The following is a 21,351-nucleotide window of genomic DNA, read 5'->3' on the forward strand; positions in this document are numbered from 1 at the left end:
TAAAACTCTTATTTTTTGCAAAAAACAACCACCCCGCAGAGTTTTAAAAAAACTCAATTTAGTCTTCATTCGACTTTGGTTTTTAAATCTTCATCTTCGATGACCAATCACCATCACTGGTTGTCGGCTCTCTCCCTCCCATCTTTCCGGTCGATTGGTCTTCTCTCTTCGACTATCTTTGTCTCCAATGAAGAAAAAGGGTATTCGTCTAAGACGAAGACTTGTCATTAGAGTTTTCCTCAAACGAAAACCGATCATCTTCGTCTGAAATAAAGACCCTTCATTTTCGTCTTCGATTAAGACGGTTGGAGAGAGAAGACCAGTTGATTGGAAAGACGGGAGGGAGAGAGTCAATGACTAGTGATAACGATTGGTCGCTAGAGATGAAAATCAAGAAACTGAAGTTAAATAGGAGTTAAACTAGAATTTTTTAAAACTTTGGGTGGGGGGGGGTGATGGGGGCAATTGTTTATTGCAAAAAATGAGACTTCTATAACCTTAGATGTTAGGGAGGGGGCGGAGAGAAGTCAGTTTTTGAATTTGGAAAATATAAAACTAGAGAGTAAAAATAAAAATTTCAAAATTTGAGGGTAATTTAAAATATGAATTTTAATAAAATTTTTAAATAATAATAATAAATTTTAATAAATAAATAAATATTTAAATTTTAATAATTAACTAATGAAATATTAGAATTATATCGATCCTGGGTGGGAAGTAGTCACTTCGCCTACAAATAAAGATGTCTCGTTTTAGGTGGCTTTCTCATGAGGCCAACATATATAACATTATATAGGGTTGGATTTGAGTCGAGTCTTGAGTTTAAGCTCAGCTCAATTTACGTACAATTGAGTTTGAGTTTGAACTCGAGCTTGTGAAAGTCAAGTTTAAATTTGATTCAAATTTAATTCGATTCATTTTTCGTTATTAAAACGACGTCGTTTTAATACATATTAATTAAAACGATATTGTTTTGTATCAAAATTTTTAATTGAAAATTTTGACTCGAACTTGAGCTCGTATAAGACTGGCTCGTTTTAGAGTCATTTAAACCAAACTTGAGTTCAAATAAATTCGATTTGAATCTAACCCTAACCTTACATGCAATGAATAGTAAAATCAAAAGTTGGGGGCGCTGGAGTCTGGACTATTAATGGATCTTCTCTTTTTCTTGTGCTTTGTTTGACCTTCATATCAAGCGAAAAGAATATAATATATATCATATTTTAAGTTCTCAGTTAACCTGCTTTGTTAATATTTTTCAATAGCTCTTTGATAAGTTGTACGGTTTATCACAAGAATATACAACAACGAGGATTGATTAAATAATTAACTATAATCAATAAAAATATTTTTTAAAATTTAGAAAGATTATATATCTTGACATCTTTGGGAGGAAAGCACCTTTTCCCTGCTGATTTATTATAAATAATCACTACATTCCATGCAAAATTGACTAAAAATATAGAAAAAGATCGACTGGTGAAGGTAATTAAGCTGAGGATGAAGCTCAGCTTGAAACGTGTAATGAAGGACTGCAGAGATGAAAACCGAGGATTCCCTGTAACAAGTTCATGTGTGATTGATGAGACGTGGCTCGTTCTTGGGGATGACAGATAATATGACTTCCGCCGGAAAATGATAGCTGGGTAATAAGATTAAGAAAGAGACTTTTGGAGAGAAAGTTAATTTATAATTAAATGTTCAATCCAAGTAAGAAGGGAGATATTAGACATGAACGTATTTCTCCGAAGAAAGAGGACACGTGGCCATACTGATGTAATTATGTAGAGGACGGCACCGAATCCTTTTGACTTCCTTTCGTTCTTAATCTTCTCCTGTTTCTATTTATACAATTACGTCCGCAGACGAAATCTACATCATTTTGTTTGCAAATTTGCATTTACTAATCTCTCTATCTATCTCTCTCTCTCAAACTTGAAGCAAACTGATCACAGTACGTTAAACAACCTTTGTATTTGAAGATAACCATGGGAAGAACACCGTGTTGTGATAAAAATGGCCTGAAGAAAGGTCCATGGACTCCGGAGGAAGATCAGAAGTTGACTGATTATATTAAAAATCACGGCTATGGAAACTGGAGGACACTTCCAAAGAATGCTGGTATGTGAATATCACCTCCTTTTAATTTCATTGGCTTCTTTTTAAGGCTTTGTGTTGATGGGTTGTGTCGTTGTTTTGAAATTTTAGGTCTGAAAAGGTGTGGAAAGAGCTGCCGTCTAAGATGGACTAATTATTTGCGACCTGATATCAAGAGAGGAAGATTTTCTTTTGAAGAAGAAGAGACAATAATTCAGCTGCATAGTATACTGGGGAACAAGCAAGTCTTTAAGAGCTTTTAAATATACGGTTTAATTGTTTCCATCTTCAAAGATGTAATATTCATGAACTTTGTATTATTCTTTGTTTGATTATAGGTGGTCCGCCATTGCTGCTCGCTTGCCTGGAAGAACCGATAATGAAATCAAGAACTACTGGAACACCCACATTCGTAAAAGGTTTCTTCGTATGGGAATCGATCCAGTGACTCACAGTCCTCGCCTTGATCTTCTTGATCTCTCTTCAATTCTAAGCCCATCTCTTTACAATTCATCTCAAATGAACATTTCAGGGTTGTTAGGTTTCCAATCCCCAGTTAATCCTGAACTTTTAAGACTGGCAACTTCTATCATCTCATCTCAACGTGAAAGCCAAAATCAAAATCAAAACCAAAACCAAAATTTCCTTCTTCAAAATGTTCAAGAAGACCAGCTCTGCAATTTTCAAAATCAATACCAACAGTTTGTTCAAACTGATAACCACCTTCAACTTCCTGTTCAAGATACTACTCCCCGCAGTGTTTCTTTTTCTAACGAAGAACAATTAATAGAGACCCAAGTTGAGCAGTTTCCAACAAATTTTGCCAACTTCAGCAACCAAAATTCTCAATTTAATCACTGGGAAAGTAATAATGGGATGCCCTCAAATTTTTCTGAAGACTATAAGCCTTTACCTCCGGCTTACACTAATTACAATGGCTCAGATCAAAGAGTCATGGATCCTTCATCTGAAACTTCAAATTTCTATTCCAATAACAGAAATTTCAGCTTCACATCAGTTTTATCGACACCATCTTCAAGTCCAACTCCAATGAATTCAAATTCAACATATATTAGTACTGAAGATGAGAGGGAAAGCTACTGCAGCGATATGTTGAAGTTTGAAATCCCAGAGATTTTGGGTGTTAATGAATTCATGTAAATTCAAAATGAAACTAATCCAACTTTTTTGCCTTTTTGTCAATTTTCTGGGTTTTGGATTCGATGGTGTTGATATGTGTCGAAGTTTTTAATATTTCATTTCTTGCATTTTTCTGAAGCTTACTGTATCAGGAAGTAAGATCCTGTCCTTTCTTTCTATTCTTAAATTAATAAAAAGTTTCCATTATTGATATGCCTTTGTATTGTTTAATCCTTGCTTATATCTTATGGTTTTAAATTGCCTTGGAAATCTTATTATATGTTCAAATTTCCTCAAATGGACAGAAAAGAACCAAATAAAATATTTAAATCATACACAAATTATTTGAAGTATGTTGCTATATACCTGCCCACATAATTAAATTTTTACACTTTTATGATTAAATCTTATCTTCAATGCAAATCCTTTTGTCTTTCCTTAAAAGGCCAATTTTGATCTCTAAACAAAGCATGAAACTAAAAAATGAACTTTAATTAAAGGAAAAAAAAAGTTGAACAAAAGCAATTGAACTATCATTGAGAAAAAGATAGAAAGATTGTTTCAAAGTTCCCTACAGGCAGTCAAATCCGGGCAAATTTCCGGCGAGAGCTGCCGGCGGTTGGGGAGGCTAACGTGTCCCGGACACCTGTTAGGGTAACTGTCTTTTCACGTACTAATAAAGTAATGTTTTTGCATGAGGATTATGGGAATGGAGTTTGACAAAAAAGGGTGGCAGCTGTCCATGTACCAGCGGTGACCTGGCGGGAATCAGGGCCACAAATAAAAGAGAGCTAGCTAGCTGGCTAGCTTTATTGAAATCATGGCGGGTCTCTTGTGCTGTACCATTTAATAGCTTCACCGTCAAACCAAGACCTAGTGTTAATTACGCCATCGTTTTTGACACATGGAAACAATAATCACAAGTGGGTCCCCATAATGGGTTATGGAGTGACTGGTTGACCAGGTAATTCTATGGATTGGCCTTGTCAAGTTTTCAAAAGAAGAGATGACAAATCGGCGGTCTCTCTCCGAACGCGGTGATAGATTTTCTGATTGATGGACGCAAGAATGGAGGTAGAGGGATGAAAAATGTATTTTTGATTAATCATTTTCTCGACCTTTTAATTTTTAAATTTTTAAATATTAAATTATTTTTAAAAATTGTAAATTGTTATTAATATATTCAAATAATAAATAAAGTATTTTATTTTTTTAATAGAGTGAAAAAAGTAAAGTGTGAAAAAAAATTTTCATGATAAGGGGATAAGAATTTTTCATTATTCCTTATATAAGAGATAGAGAAATGTTTCCCCTTTCTCTGTTGAAGAGGTGCTTTGGGGTTACAAGAATTAACTTAAACTTGCCGGCTATTTCATAAACCTTGGCTTCTGTGTAATGGCAGCTTAATCAACTAAGACTAATGTTAAGTCATAAGTGCATGATTAAGTCAATCATTGATAATTAAGCTTACTGTTGAATGAAAATGGCGTCGCAAATTAAATCTTATTCCCACTTTATATTGGTTGACTAATTAATCTTCAATTTGCATTTATTTCTTGTTTTATTCCCCCAGCTTGTCCATCTCCACTACACCTACCTCCTTGTACACCAACCTAATCATATCCCTGTTATAATTCTACATGAAAATTGAATCCATAAAATCTTTGTCAAAATTTAACTTAATTTCCCTAATCCAAAAATAAAATAGAATGCACAATACACTCTTCAAAATCATAAGTTCTTTAATTTTTCTTTTTCTGGGAATAGCAAAAAGCATTTTTATGAATATAAGTAAACCATTGTATGATCCACGTGTGTCGACTCATGCAAGTTTTTTAATTTGCAAATAAATGGCGATAACGTAGAGATGAAGTTTCAGTGTCTGTGTGGTTCAGTGGGCGAAGAAGAAGACGAAAGCTAAGTTTACTGGGGCTACATATGCTAGTGCAGCTTTTCCACACAAAACTCGTGTCTTTTTTCAACATAAATTACGGCAGCTTGTTGAAGCCATAACAATAATTGATTTTATCATTGTAATTAAATTACAAGCTGAAACCGAAGAAAGTAGAAGTTTCTCTGAAACACGCAAAATATTTTGAAACAATGAAGCAAGTAACTTGCAAGAAGTTGATTTAGTCAACAGTCAGTCAAATCAAATTAGAAATTCATTACCCTTGGTTTATTTTTTAGGCCAAAATGTTTATTTCCACCAAGGGATTCGTTGAAATCCTTAATTTTTATCAATTAATTTTTAAAAATTTATTATTAAAATTAAAGATAAAAATGTTATTTAGGCTTTAAGAGTTAATAAAACTGATAAAATATTAAAATTTTTAAAGTAACGTTTTGAATTCAAATTTTTATCATATTTATGAAATTTTAAATTATTTAATACAGTAGCTGTAGATCAGATTATTATATTCTAAGCTTACCCATCTAATAAATTTAACTAAAATCTCCAATTACCAAAAAAAAGTTATTTAATTAAAATATCAAAAATTAAAAATTAATTATATTTCTCTTAATGAATTTAAATATCTAATAATATTTTGTTATTCAAATATTTTGTTATATTTGACCGCGTTCTCTTTTCCTCTTTTTGTGGCCATGTCGGTTGGTCGGTCATACGATTTTAATTGTAAATATGTGTCTTTTAAACTGCAAAATATCTACTTGCAAACTCGACGATATTACTGAGGAATAATTCTCTTTAGATTCGAGAAAATTGATGCATGAATAATGAATTATTAATGGTCAACCGATTATTTAGATCAAACTGTTCATCAAGCATGTAAGCCACACGTCATTTATACATCAAAACTTAGATTTGATTTCTGTAAAAAGCAAACAAATAGTTAGGTCTTTTGGCCTCCCGTGTTTGAGATGTAAACATCCATTGCATTAATCAATAATGTGTACAGGATCCTATTTGGAGGTTGACGTGTTAAAAATGGCTACCCTTTGACTAGGAGCCGACCACAGTAAAGCCATAATGTCGATCTCTTTCTGTCTCGACCGCCCAAAGAAAAACGTTTTTCATTATTTTGAATGAGTAAACCCCTAAAGTGGGTTTTTGTCTTTGCCTTGGCTGGATTTCTTTGTTTTATAACTTTCTTCCATGTTTTCTTTTTACATTGTAGCCTTTTTCTATTGCTTTGGGATGAGACAAAGCATTTTCTAAGAAGAAAATGAGCACAACTGAAACAAGAAATCGGGGCCTGAACGCGAATTTCTATCATCGACCCTGGATTTTTATTGACTAACATATGGCTTTTGGGTATTTCTTGGATTAGGATATTGATATAAATTACTTTAGTGATTAAAAAAACAGTGGACTGTTGGTCTACTTTTGTTGCTATTACAGAAGGCATAGATATCACAATATGAAAACGGGTCTTCAGCCCACCCCTCTTAGAACCAAAAGAGATTTTATGATAAAGACAAAGATGAGAATGATTAAAATTCTTATCGTCAGAGATGAGATAGAGGTGAGATAAATATATTTCTACCATGTCCCCAATCCTATATATTCTCTAAACATTTACATATTCCCTTAACCTCAACACCTCTACATCATTTTTCCAACTACATTTTTGCTCAACAAATCTATGTTGGTCATGGCCCTTTGGTGTAGAAAAACAAGTTGTGAAACTACAAACTCTAAGACCATCTCTCAATCAACAAAAGTGGGAGAGCAACCAATGCTTTAATTAAAATATCGGCTTATTGAAACTGAGTAGGCACATATTGGATCGCTAGTTGCTTTGTAGTGACTTGATCTCTAATGTAATAAGCATCAATTTGAGAAATGAATTTTGATGCTTTTTCCCATATTGACATGCATGACATAATGAGTGTTCTCTTTTAGAGTTGAATGATAGTTTCAGCAGTTTAAAAATAGAATTTTTTTTTCTTGCATAAATTTTGTCTACAAGAATTTTTGCTTCTGAAACTCTTTGGTTTTCCCTTAATAATTTCACTAAGGCCCTTATTTCACTCACACAGTCCACAAAATTTGATATTTCAGGGTGGGTGTTTAATAATAAAACCTTTTCAAAACTAAACTAATCACATTAAATCGGTAAAATCTCGTCAAATCAACTAACCGACCCCTTAACTAAGTAAAAGTTAATTTTAAAATATCGTCAATTAATTTCAAACTCATACCATTTAATTTTTATTATTATAGTTGTCTCGCTTTTGCCATTCAATTTAATCTTAAGATAGTTAAATTTACATGTTATAAACAAACTTATGTTTATGATATGTAAAAGTTGAACTTGGAATCTACCATCTTCAAGTTTTAGAACATTAATATTCTCAAATGACTTTCGTTAAGTATTAAACTTAAAGAAAACTTGTTAATGTGTTTAGGGATAGATACAAATGAGCTAAATCTAAACATCTTTTGACTCAAGTTTAATTCAAGTTCATTGAACCAACATTAAAGATAGTTCAAATTTAGTTCAAATGAAAATGATTCGATTCAAGTTTGACTCGAATTTATAATTTAAATCCATGATTCAAATATTTGACTTAGATTTATGATTCGAACTCATGACTCATTAACAAAACAACACCATTTAATAATTACTTAACATGATTCAAATAAAATCACGAGTCAAATTTGAACCGAATCAGTTATCTATTTAGCTCGTAAGCCAAATTGAGTCAAACTTTCTTTAACTCAAATTTGGCTCAGTTTCAAAATAAGTCAAACTTTCTAATTTAAATTAGGTTCAAATTTGAATCGAATTGAATTAAGCCAAATCGACTTTCGAACCCAAGCTAGCCAGGTTCGAGTCTAACACTAAATATGTTTATAAAATAGTTTTATATTATATATGTATATTTATATAAATTGTTTTGCTAAATATATTTGAAGTTCAACTAAATTATGAAAATCAAGTGATTAAACAATTATATGAACTAAGTGATTCATTTGGAGTACAGTATAATGGAAGCACTGGTTAAGTCACTCAATTTCAAAGTTTCAAAATTATTATTAAAAATTTTTATTTGGACACCAAATAAATTCTAAAATTACCTTTATTCCATTTTTAATATATATTTTAAAAAATTTAATATTTTATTATTTTCATTTTGTTTAGTATTAATAGACCCATTTTGCACAAAATATGCTTAGAATTATAACTTATTTTAAAAAATAAAATTATAAAAACTTTACATATATATCAAACATCTTTTAATGAGTGAATGATGTCAAAAAAAAAAAATTAAAAAAAAGTGAAAAATATGGTTTTAAAAATCGGATTGAATTGATTGATTCGACTAATTAGATCATTATTCATTAATAAAATAGTTTTGGTTTGTTTGAAAATCATTTTTAGAATTAGAGCGGATTGAATCAAATAATTCGAATGTTAATCTAGATAAAAACTGAATTTGACCAGGTCAATAAAAGAAACTAATTTAAAAAAAACATTATTATTACTTAAAATAAAAAATCTCACCTATCAATTTTGTTTATATATAAACAATAAAACTATATGCATAAATTTTATATATAAATAATGATGTGTTACAGTATGATTAAATAGTTAAAAATTAAAGATAAAATAATATCTAATTATATTATAATATATCGTTATTTATACATAAAATTACATATATAACTTTATTAGTATTTAATAATAAATTATTAAAAATGATTTTAATTATTATTTTTAAATAATTAATTGGTTAGAATATTAGTCAAACAATTTGATTACTGATTGAACCGGACTGCCCCTTCCACCAAGTTGATGGTCCGGTTCCGAAAACATTACCGAAAAAGAACCAAGCAAAGCAACAGTGGGCCCAACCTATTCAAAGTTAAACAACTTTACGGCCCATAATGCGCTACTGTTGAGTAATTCTCCATCCTCTTCCTCCTGCGCCGCTCTTTGCAAACAAACTACGAAATCACCCGTACAAATTACTCACACAGAACAAGAATCAATGTAGAAAATGCTTTCAATTACTACCAATATTATTCACCTCAAGCGCACTTTAGTCTTTTCTAGTTATCGTGTCAAGGATCGCCATGTCTAGGTCTGTCGGCCTTTTTACTCTCTCCTATCGTTTAGGGTTTTTTTTAGTTGTCTCGATTATCTAATTTTGATTTCAATCGTGAATTATGACTGTTTTATACTTTTTTTTGGCAATTTTATCTTGAATTATTGATTTTTTCACCTTAAGCTGCTAGTTGTTAGTAGCCTTTTTTATGAGATTTTAAAGAATATTTTGAAGCTAAAAGATGCGAAGGTAATTATATATTATTGAATGTGTCCTTGTTTTGTAAACTATAGTTAAGTTGTGTGATTGTTGGGATGTAGAATTTTGACATTCCGTAATATTCGGAGGGCTGCACGTTGTATTGTTTCGAAGCACAGGAGCTGTTATTCAGAAATAAGGAATTATGGAGCTGTTGTTACGGCTGGGTTACGTGCGTCACAGTACAGATTTTATGCGCATTATGGGTTTAGTAGGGGAAGGCACCCCATGTATAATACCAAAGAGCTTTTTTGTAGGAGTTGCACTACCAGGAATTTATCAGCTGCCTCTGCAAGTAGTACTTTGACACATCGAGCACTAGTTGCTTGGAGAAGGCTCTTGCATGAAGGTTCTGATGAACAGATTTTCCCCTGTTTAAGTAGGATCATCCAAGCAGTCAGCTTGTCTTTGACACGCTCACCCCTCGTTGTACCTGGTATTTTTGCCTTGACATCTGGGCAGCTAGCATGGGCACAGAGAGTGTCTGCAGAGACTGAGCATTACCCTTCACAAAATGCTTTATACATGCGTGCACAAGATGGGCATGTGATTGTGACCTCATTTCTATATTCAGCAGTGGAAGCTGTTATTTTGCTTGTAAGAACCTTCTATCTTATGGTATTATTCTCACCCAGTTTAACGATGGCACCTTTTGCTGATTATTTAGGACCCCAGTTTAGGCAACTATGGCTTCATGTTGTTCTTAAAACACTGGAAAAAGCGGGTCCAGCATTCATTAAATGGGGTCAATGGGCAGCTACACGGCCAGATCTCTTTCCTAGAGATTTATGCAAGAAGCTTTCGGAGCTTCACACTAAAGCTCCTGAACATAGCTTTGCGTATTCTAAAATGACTATTGAAAAAGCATTTGGTCGAAAGCTTTCTGAAATTTTTGATACTTTTGAAGAGTCACCTGTAGCATCTGGTAGTATCGCTCAAGTCCATCGGGCTTCTTTGAGATTTCAGAACCCTGGTCAAAAGGTGAAGTCTATAGTAGTTGCCGTAAAGGTTAGACATCCTGGCGTTGGTGAATCAATTAGGAGAGATTTTGTAATAATCAACTTGGCAGCAAAGATATCTACATTCATTCCAGCTTTGAAGTGGCTAAGGTTGGATGAGAGTGTTCAGCAGTTTGCAGTTTTCATGATGTCTCAAGTTGACCTTTCCAGGGAAGCTTCTCATTTGAACCGGTTTATTTATAATTTCCGAAGATGGAAGGATGTTTCTTTTCCTAGACCAGTGTATCCCCTTGTGCATCCTGCTGTTCTGGTGGAAAGCTATGAGCAAGGGGAAAGTGTCTCACACTATGTTGACGAACTTAAGGGACATGCTCGGATTAAAACTGCACTTGCGCACATCGGGACCCATGCACTTTTGAAAATGCTCCTGGTACCATTTTTTTGAATGAGTAATTTATATTTATGTCTTGATGCGATTATGATTTGTCAGTTGCCAATTTTCTTTTAAGTCTATTTTATGCTTAATTATATGTCTATTTATGTTCTTGACTTTTCAATTGAGTTAATGTTGTCTATGAATTGAATCTACAGTATGTTCAAGTTGACAATATGATATTTAAATTGTTGCTATGCTGAATTTTGTTCAACACCGTAATAGAAATCAATCTTTCACTTTACTGCAAAAGTTGTTAATACAGCTATTGGTCTTTCTATCAAATCATCAAATCTGCTTGGAAGTTTTTTTTTTTTTTAAAACCTTTATATGTTTAAAAAGAACCTGAGATGTGCATTCTACATGGTTTCTCACAATGATTTCTGATGATGAATATCAGGGTTATATTTTTCTTATTCCTATTTTGAGCTGATTTGTTTTTCTGTCACAATAACATTGATTTAATTGATTACATGATTTCTTTTCTGTGCTTGGTGTTTCAGTTATTAATTATAAGATAGACATTTAGTATTATTTCTTATTTGAAGACATGTTAATGTTTTCTTTCAGGTGGACAATTTTATTCATGCTGACATGCATCCTGGAAATATTCTTGTACGGGTGGCTCAGAGCAACTCTTCTAAGAAACGGCTCTTTAGATCAAAGCCTCATGTCATTTTCCTTGATGTAGGCATGACTGCTGAACTCTCTAAGAGTGATCGAGTAAATTTATTGGAATTTTTTAAGGCTGTTGCCCGCCGGGATGGGCGCACTGCTGCAGAGTGCACTCTTAAATTGTCAAAGCAACAGAACTGCCCAAATCCAAAAGCTTTTATTGAGGTTATTATCAGGATCATGACTTATTTACTTTGATGTGAATAATTCTGATTTGGATTATTTGTTAGGAGTGTGCAATGGCTTCAAGTTTGCAAGATTCTTCTGTCTTAAGTTATATCGTTGCACCAAGAACTTTACAAGATTTTCCTGTTTGTTCTGTTTGTAACTCATAAGGTGTCTTTGTTTGTACCTAAATTATATGTTTCTCATTGTTTCCTATCATGATTACTGTACAAGAGAACATAAAATCTCTAGTGGCAGTTGAACCCAATATCTTTTGTTTCATTCTAGAGGGTTTCCTCTATTTTAGCTTGGGACTTTTAATTACACTTGATCATCTGGTAAGAGAACTTTTATAAATGAAGAACACTATGTCATATTCAGGCATTTGACTCTTTTAAATTCTGTTGGGTGCATGCCATTGATGTTTTAATTGTAGTTGATCTCTATTCCATTTTATTTGTATAGCTTTTGACATAATGTGTTTACAGGAAGTGGAAGAGGCTTTTGCTTTCTGGGGTTCTCCAGAAGGTGATTTGGTCCAGCCTGCTGAGTGCATGCAACAATTGCTTGAAAAAGTTCGGCGCCATAGAGTGAATATTGATGGAAATGTGTGCACTGTGATGGTCACAACTTTGGTTCTTGAGGTAATTGTGCTCTTACATTTTTGCTTTCATCAATTAGGTGTTGAACACTCAAGAAAGAAAAGGTAATTGGAGGACGTTGACCTCCTATGCATATTAAACATTTGAATTACTGGATTGGGGACCTCACCCTTAGTCTTTGTTGCCCTCTCGCTATTTATCTTTTCAATCTCTATAATTTAGTATATTCTTGTGTGGATCAAATGATTTTAGAAATGACCTAAAAGGTGAATGTATAATTATATGTACTTTAGCTGAATTGGTGTAGACATTTGATATCAATGTCATAATTTATTGACATCATCAATGGTGAATTTAATTTTGTATGTTTTGGTGCGTGTTTTATTTTTTTTAGGGTTGGCAGCGGAAGCTTGATCCTGGGTATAATGTGATGGACACATTACAAACTTTACTACTAAAAGCTGATTGGGCAAAGTCTCTTTCTTACACAATCGATGGACTGATGGCCCCATAAGAAGGTTTTTGTTTGTTGCTGATCCACTGAAACAATTTTGATAGCGCAAGGACAGTATAATATCCCAGTCCTAAGAAATAAGATAAGTGTCTCAAGTTTTTTTTTTTTTCAATTCCCTTCAAAATTGAGCCTCTTTTCAAAATTGCCAATTTTGTTCTTCTTTTTTTATTCCAATTTTCCTATAAACCATTGCTATATCTTAGCCTCCATACTTTCAGGCGAAACAGTGAAGGGGGCCAAAAGAGACAAATAAATTTTTTGACATTCTATTGTTTCAAAGTTTTTTTGTGTACAGTATGCACTTTCCTACTCTCAAAGTTTTTTTGTGTACAGTATGCACTTTCCTACTCTCAAAGTTCAATGGTGCCCCAAACATGATGAAGTATTTTTATGCGCCCTTTAGTGTACATATAAAGTTCTCTGTGTCTATGATATATGTTTGGTCATCGGGCATTGTTTGAGTTGAATTTAATCTGAAAAAGTCTATGGACAACTTGTCAGCCATAGTTTAAAAGAGAATGTTTCAACACTTGGTTTGTCGACGGTAGTTCTATGGTAAGAATGAGAATTTGATCAACTGTAAGTCAACGTGAGGCATACTAACGAGTGGCCAAACTGATGCAGTTCTGTTTGGTTGATTCAAATATGTAAGAGATTGTGCTATGCGCATGCTTTTATTGTAAGTATTTCAGTAAACTATCATAGGGAGAAAGAATTGCACGCTTTTGGAATATTGTAGGGAGAAGAGTTCCAAATAGAATATATTTCATTAGGAAGATATTCACAGGACAGGAGCACTCTCCTGCAAATAGAATTTTGTATTTACGGACTTTATTTATTTTGGGCTACATCATACCAACCACTCTATGGATTATATGTGTTTAATCAATATTCTAAATTAATACTTGTTTTACTTTCATTTCTAATCTTAGAATCCTAGCTTTTCAAACATTATTTTAATCCAAAATTTCATATAAAATTCAGTTAAAACGGAAAATAAATTAACAAAAAAGGTGGTTATTATATTGTGTAGTTACTGTTTAGTTTGGAGGTTAGTGTAAAATTTTTGAATTTTAATTGCACACAAGTCTGCGAGACAGATCCCACTGCACGCCACAAGTCTCTGCCATTCTCTCCTTGGTAAAATATTTGGAATCAGAGACCTTTCTTTTCTCTGTTGTTTCTAAGCTCCGAATAGTCCCACAGATGGTATTGAGAAACCAGAATCGGTATCATGTTGTCCATCCTTGGACATATTTTTATTTTTGCGATCTAAATTACTGGTTTCATGTCTAGTTAAATCATCTCTGACCACATCACAGAGTCCCACTTCCATGTCTTCTCCATTAAATAATGATTTCTGTTCTGGAGCAACGTATGCAGAGTCCGTTTGATCTTGATCCTTGTGCCTTTTCATCAACTCCCTTATCTTGTTAAGCTGCTTCGTAGATGCAGGGACATCAGTAGTATGAGCCAAAATATTAACCTGGAATAAGAAGAAAAAAGGATGAACTGATGAAGGAATCAATGACTTGAATTTTTCTCGAAACCATCGGTGACCACCGTTAAGTACATTGGTTAATGTCTGTCACAAGTCACAGGATGGTCACCCAGTGCATGTTTGGAGTATGTACATCAGCATAAACTTCGTGATTTTACATTTAAGCAACACTAAGTTCTTCACGATTAAAGGTTCTATAATTCCAGCAAAAAGGTGAATTATTTTAGATTTGACTCATTTAAGATTCCAGGAGAGGGAGAAAGAAGATTACAATTGTTTACGCACAGCATAAATACTGTATAGACAGATGCTCTGATACCAAAAAGTATATCAAAATGAATCACTGAATAATCTCAACATTAAAATTCTAATAGATAAAACCGATAAATGACCTGAAAGAAAACAATGCATGTTCACCGTCTGGAATCTTGAGACAAAGTTGCTAAGTGGATGGACACTTCACACTTGTGCCACTTTATTATGATAACATGTCACCCATTACCAAGCAGCTTACATTGAGACATGATGGATTATGTTCTCTAGAGTTCGCTAGGCTCCTTGAAGGCCAGTAGCAATCACATTCTCAAAGAGCAGAGACAATGAACATGAGGGACCTCTGAACCACTATTAATGGAAAATATTTAGACACTAATGCAGTCACAATTTTCTCAGTTCAAGCTTCTTGATATCCAAAATTAAATTAAAGCTGAGATTTTTTTTGAAAATTTGTTGTAAAAAAGAATATCACACTAACCTCAAACCAGTCCAGGCAATCAGCATTATTAGCGGCTCCCTCATCATTCCCAAGTTTGGAACTGATATTCTGAAGATAAGAACAGAACATGACTACTGGATCCCAACTCAATTCTGATGTACCCTCAAGTGACCTCTACCCCAGTGTTTCTGAAAGGGTTCAATCTTATCACCTTGAATATCGATAACAGTAGGGTAAAGCAAAAAACTATCATGAGAATTCTCTCTTGTAGCTGCTTTTTGCAGCTGCCTGATTCCATTAGCTTCATTGTCTATTTCTGAACACAATGAGCAACGTGATGACAAATCTATTATTTCTGGCAACTCATAGCAGCCAACTATTTGTTCTGCACTAATTTCCAGATCTTTGATCCAACTAAAAGGGAAAACACATCTCAAATCAAGGTGGCTATCACCACTACCACCGAACTCCATGGGTGGGCATGATATACCAACACCACCCTCAAGAACTTTCCAACTTAGCACTGATGCAGATGAATCAAAAGTTCTGCTTCCATATCTTTGCTGATAGTTGCTAACAGACTTGTTTTCTGAAAGTTGGGCTCCAGATGTATAAGCTTTTTTTGTATTTGGGCATTTTCAAATGAGAGATCTAAAGCTTCCAGATATACTCTCCTGAAGAATATCTTGACAACAGCTTAAGCAAAGCACATAGGAATTAGGAACAATTCGTGCATCTTCTGTGGAAATCCGTTATAGAAGTCTGACAGTTATTGCTGCTCCAGAAGTCAGACAATGCATCGAAAAAAAAAAAACACAAATAAATTGAACAATTTTACTAGATATGTAGTAACAAATCAGCAGCAGGGATCATTCCAACAAAATTGCTTATTCAGGTTAGGTTCAGCCTGTTTAATCTGAACTTCAGTAGATTTTTGACCTGTCACATGTGAAACGACATTAGAATATACCCACAGCATGTAAATTCCTGGACTACAAGATGAATCTGGAAGTTCATTTACAGGGACAATTATTATCATACCTTTTAATTTTTCCTCTATCTCTATCTCAATGCTCTGGTCTTGATTTATTTGTTTCAAAACAGGAAGAAGCATACAGATAAAATAACGAAAATGCAGAACTTTTTCAACTTCATTTTGCCCCTCAACAGGTTCTGAAACATAAGTTGTGGTAAATTGAAGCATCAGAATTCAGCCTGAAATTAAGCATACAATAGTTCCTAATCTAGCCATTTCAAAAGTCTAACCTTATATTCCAAGTCTCTACATTGACTTGAGGAGCAGGCCTTACAGCCACAGATTACACGACAAACTGGACATGCCTTCTTAACCTCTTCTTGTGTATCAAAATACCTAAAATCATACATAAATTTCACACATCTGCTTTTAACCAACTATACGAGATTCAAAGTCAAAAGCTATGATGAAATCATGGAGCAAAAGTGAAAATAAATTTCTTCAATCATTTAATACATCATTGATAGAGGCAATTGTCTGATTACATGTCTTGACTTTATGAACATTGTCTTCAAACACATTAGGTAAAGCTAGATTGAAAAAATGATTGCCATTTTGGCCTGATGGATGAATAGTTCCTTAGAAGAATAGTTTTCAAAACTCCGTAGATCTGGATAAGAAAAATTATCAGTACTTTCTTCAATTGGTGAAATGCAGATAGTTTTTCATCTAGATTGGCGGCCGTGATTTCAATATAATCAGTTGAAGTTCATAGTGAAACACATTATAAACTCAAGTTCTTGGTGTTATACCGATAATTTTATTTTGTATGCTAAAATTTCATATGATATTTAATATCGAATATTTTGCTGATGCTTGATGTAATACAGTTGATATATATTCTCATTTTTAATTTCTTCAATTATGTTAACAACTAATGCTGTTAGAACTAGAACATCTTAATGCAAGAAAAAATATACATACATAACATGCTCATGCTGCCTGTTTCTGCAATCCAGGCAGAAAAACAGTTTTTGACAATTTGAACACTTTGTCAAACTCGAATTTCTGCTCCTACACCAATGGCAGTTCCTCCTCCTCATACCATCAACACCCCTCTTATATGGCACAACCTATGGACAAATTTTACTACACAAACAAATCCAAAGCAACAACTCAACTTTGTAATTATAATGTAATCATATAGCAACCTGTAATGTGCCCTCTGGCACTGGTTCAATGTTTTTGGACCGACAACACCGTCTGCTAACCGTTGCTGGCTCGGCACCAACTTTCACAGCACAAGAAGTATCTTCATTGTCAGAATTTGTACTAGAAGAAATTGTAGAAACCGCCATTGATGCATTTGGTAAAGCTGTTGTGAACTCAGTGTCACTATCGCTGTCACTATTATCAGAATTCTCTCAGTCTCCATCTTTTAACTCCTTTCGCTTCTCTACTTCCTTTTTTAACACCATTCTTATCAGTTCCAACCGTAAATCTCCTCGCTTTAATTTCATTTTCTTCACAGCTTCATCCAACGCCTCAGATTCACCGATCACTCGCCTCTTTTTCTTCAATTTCTTAAACTTTTGTGCCCTAATTAATGGATTGCATTGAACCTTGAAGATTTTATTGCCTTTCCTCTGGAGTTTCGGCCACTCTGGCACTTTCTGCCGGTGCTGGCAGTGGCAGCCTTGGAGATAATGAATTTCAGAGTTTTTTATCGTCCATTACTCGTCGATTGCACCTCCATTGCCCCCCATCTGTCCTCTTACATCGCAAATGGTCCGGCAGAGCTTCCGCCTCTTCTTCTTCTGGCATTTTGGGTATTTTCCGGGAAAGTAAAAATTTTCTCGAGAAAATTAGGTCGGTATCTTTGAAGTAAGGGTTTTTTATTTTTGCAGCAGATATTTTTATTTCTATAGTTTCTGATCTTAATCTCTTTGAAATTCATTTGCAGGGTTCAAATTAGGGTTGGACTCGAACCAAGCCAGCTCGAGTCCGAAACGAACAGACCTCAGTCGAGCTCGAGTCCGAGTTATTCTTTAGAGTTTTTAATTAAAATTTTTGATACAAAATAACGTTATTTTGATCAAAAATATATTGAAATAACGTTGTTTTGATAACGAAAAATGAGCCAAGTTCGAGCTCAATTCGGTCAAACCTAAAACGAGCCGATCTTAACTGAACTCGAACTCGAACCAATCATATATGAACTGAATCAAACTTAAATTTAACTCAATTCGAATCTAACTGTAGATCAAATTCAATACATGTTGCTAATTAGAGAAGCTTCTTTATCCTGGAAAATTTGACTTATCTGCAGTTGCCATTATTTATCAGTCTGCATTCAGATTTTTATTTTTGCACTAAATTCTAGACCATAAACACAACATGCCAGAAATGCATGATCAAGAATTAAATCTTGATAATGCAAAAAGTGGTGCCAGATTTATGAAGCCCATCCCATTTTTTTTCTCGCGAACCTAAATTAAACTGTGCAGAAAAGACTTTGTAGCATTCCAGGCCCCATTTGATATCTGCTTCCAATTCTGTATGATTATCCAACTATGCAAGGGCCAGTGGTGAATAGTGTATTATAATGACCACACAACAGAATGAAATAAACAAAAAATGGTTACACATATGGCAGATGCTAGTCAAAATGCAGCAATTGTTGCGTTCCCCATCAGGGTCTGGGAAAAGAACATCAATACATAATAAAATAAATGCATGGACTGTTCTGTCATGGGAAAGGGAAAGAGAATGAAATTTCCAAACAGCAAACCTGTGATGCTACTTCGTCGAAATAGTCCCAAAAGAGCTAAAACATGATTGAATGCAGCGCTGGTGAAATTATCCAACAACAACATGAAGCGAGGGATTAATTCATCAACGCTGCACTCAATGATATTTTTCCAATCTGGGAATTAATCTAAAGTTGCTTTGTTTCACTTGCATTAGATCTAGAAATCTTGGTGCATCTGCTGAATATATATTAAACTTGGTTATGAAATGCAGTACAGAGTTTTCTGTATTGATTGTACTACCACATCTCTTCACCAGTTCAAAGACGTGTTTGAAGAACTTTCCTCAACTTGATTGTTGGTTATTTATTAATTAAACTGGCATGAGCACTGTACTGGTTCATTGTACTATAAGCCTTCGTACTGCATAGGTTTTGCTTATTTTCCAGTTGAATCTTTCTTATAATTGAGATTGTCGATATCATGTTTCAACAACTTTTTTGATTGGTAGGTCCTAGACCTGCCCACGGGCCGGTTTGGCCCGTGAATTAGACCGGATAAAATCGGAAGAACCAGAACCGAAACCAAATTTTTATGGTTCGGTTCCGGTTTATATAATTTTAAATCGTAAAACCGTCGGTTCAATCCGGTTTATGAACCTGCAGTTTACATATCCTAAACCGGTAATTTTATTTTATTTTTTAAAATTTTAACAAAAAGGATGGGAACTGTTGGCATATTTCAAAATCTTTTGCAGGGAGGTCCTTGCATATTTTCTAAATTTCATTTCACCCCCTCCCTTTTTAAATTCTTTTTTTTAATTTTTTTTTATATATATCCATTCAATCTCTCAACTTTCTCACACTAAATCCTTCAAACTCTCTCATTTACTCTCATTCTCATCCTTTCAATTCTTAATACTCTCTCAATCTTTCAATCAAATTATTTTAAATTTAATTAAATTCTTTCTTTATTTTTTATTAATTTCAATTTCAATTTTTATTATACAATTCATAATTAATTATAGAATTTATTCCTATAATTAATTTTATTTATTATTATTTTATTATCTTTCATAATTAATTATATAATTTATTTATATAATTAAATTTATTTATTATATAAAAGTGGATAGTTCAAGAGCCGAATTATCCCAACAAAATATAAAAGTGGACTTCAATGAAGAATCGCTTGATTTAACTACGGATAGTTCGATGACGAGAAATAATAGTCAAGATAGCGGAGGTGAATGATAAGATAAGAGAGTATTGTCAGCTATTGGATATGCAAAAGTAAGAGAACTATATAGGCTTTGATTCTTCTAAACCCCAATAAGATATGTAAGAAGCTTAATTAAAAAATTAAGTCAAAGCCTTTCTTTTAATTTTCAATTATTGTAATTAATAATTTAAAAATTAAATCAAGATCATGTATTAGAATTGACGGTTTAATGTCTGTTTCGAACCGAGGTCATCAACCGGAGCCGTCGGTTCCAAATCGAGGTCATGAACTGGAACCGTCGGTTCCGAATCGGTTATAAACCATCCTATTACAGTTGCGGTTCAAGTTCCTTATTTTTTCGAACCGTAAACCGACGGTTCATGAACCGTGGCCAAGAAGTCCAATAAAATTTAGATACCAATAATTTCAATTAACATTGGAAGTTATTACTCTATTGCCATAGATATGGCCTCATAATCTCTGCATATAGTATAAAATATATCTGACAAAGAATGACATACAATTCCTCTCGAAATCTATATGAAATTAGAAAAATGCCCAGATGTGTATGCTCCGTATCTTCCTGGACTTGTATTTATTTCTTATGTGTTGTTCAAATTTTGAAATCTTGGCCTTGCCTACAACTAGAATTTTGCATAGAAGAGTTTAATCCCCTGGAAGAGTTGAATATGGATTATCTGATAATTGAGAGGTTTTGAACTCTTTTATTATTTTGAAGAGCAATACTATGTATACACACTTTGAGTACACAAATGTATACACACTAATATGTGTCATCATATGATTGGTTATTGTTTTATTCTTAATTCAAAATCATTTAATCACATGATAACACATATAAATATGTATACATTTGTGTACCCAAAGTGGGTACACATAGTTTTATTGTATTTTGAAAGCTGCTTTTCCTTGTATTGGTTGACTAGAATTTACTCATCATGTCTATGTATAAATTTACATATATATACACATCTATATTCAATTTTGTCAGTATACAATTGAATATAATACATACTCCCCGGAAAAGGAGATGGAAAACAAAAAAATATGTACATAATAAATACATATATGCATAAATGATAATGATACCCAGCATCATTTTTATCTCCTTCGAAGGAAAATCTTACCTTCTGCATCATCGTCCATAATTTTTAAAACTTCATGAGGGGGCTGCAGCCATATTTGCGGCTTCTTGAACTGTTGTCCCATTTGAGCCAACCTGTCCGCCGCTCTATTGCCTTCCCTATATATATGAGTGACCAAGCAATTGTTAAGCTCTGGGATGATTGATTTGATGTGATTA

The 21,351-nt window shown here is 33.6% G+C and overlaps 2 protein-coding genes and 1 pseudogene across 2 annotated transcripts; 2 read left to right on the forward strand and 1 right to left on the reverse strand.

Annotated features, from left to right (window-relative positions):
* The first annotated feature begins 1,860 nt into the window (after positions 1-1,860).
* On the forward strand, positions 1,861-3,453 carry LOC123218533 (transcription factor MYB102-like). Its single transcript, XM_044640009.1, has 3 exons — positions 1,861-2,124; positions 2,212-2,341; positions 2,439-3,453. The coding sequence occupies exons 1-3, from the start codon at positions 1,992-1,994 to the stop codon at positions 3,259-3,261; spliced, it is 1,086 nt and encodes a 361-aa protein (XP_044495944.1). The 5' UTR covers positions 1,861-1,991; the 3' UTR covers positions 3,262-3,453.
* A 5,646-nt stretch (positions 3,454-9,099) lies between these two features.
* On the forward strand, positions 9,100-13,780 carry LOC123219104 (probable serine/threonine-protein kinase abkC). The gene is made up of 5 exons (XM_044640849.1): positions 9,100-9,294; positions 9,579-10,905; positions 11,479-11,748; positions 12,237-12,392; positions 12,745-13,780. The coding sequence occupies exons 1-5, from the start codon at positions 9,287-9,289 to the stop codon at positions 12,862-12,864; spliced, it is 1,881 nt and encodes a 626-aa protein (XP_044496784.1). The 5' UTR covers positions 9,100-9,286; the 3' UTR covers positions 12,865-13,780.
* Positions 13,781-14,500: 720 nt separating this feature from the next.
* On the reverse strand, positions 14,501-17,993 carry LOC123219105 (annotated as a pseudogene).
* Between the last annotated feature and the right edge of the window lie 3,358 nt (positions 17,994-21,351).

This window comes from Mangifera indica, chromosome 6 (genome assembly GCF_011075055.1).
Source record: "Mangifera indica cultivar Alphonso chromosome 6, CATAS_Mindica_2.1, whole genome shotgun sequence".
NCBI lineage: Eukaryota > Viridiplantae > Streptophyta > Magnoliopsida > Sapindales > Anacardiaceae > Mangifera > Mangifera indica.

What these genes read in the sequence shown, in the direction of transcription:
- LOC123218533 (XM_044640009.1), top strand. Translation starts at nt 1,992, where the DNA reads ATGGGAAGAACACCGTGTTGTGATAAAAATGGCCTGAAGAAAGGTCCA. An exon ending in GACACTTCCAAAGAATGCTG is followed by an intron (nt 2,125 to 2,211) that starts GTATGTGAATAT and finishes TTGAAATTTTAG; the next exon opens with GTCTGAAAAGGTGTGGAAAG. An exon ending in CATAGTATACTGGGGAACAA is followed by an intron (nt 2,342 to 2,438) that starts GCAAGTCTTTAA and finishes GTTTGATTATAG; the next exon opens with GTGGTCCGCCATTGCTGCTC.
- LOC123219104 (XM_044640849.1), top strand. An exon ending in CACTTTTGAAAATGCTCCTG is followed by an intron (nt 10,906 to 11,478) that starts GTACCATTTTTT and finishes GTTTTCTTTCAG; the next exon opens with GTGGACAATTTTATTCATGC. An exon ending in TCACAACTTTGGTTCTTGAG is followed by an intron (nt 12,393 to 12,744) that starts GTAATTGTGCTC and finishes TATTTTTTTTAG; the next exon opens with GGTTGGCAGCGGAAGCTTGA.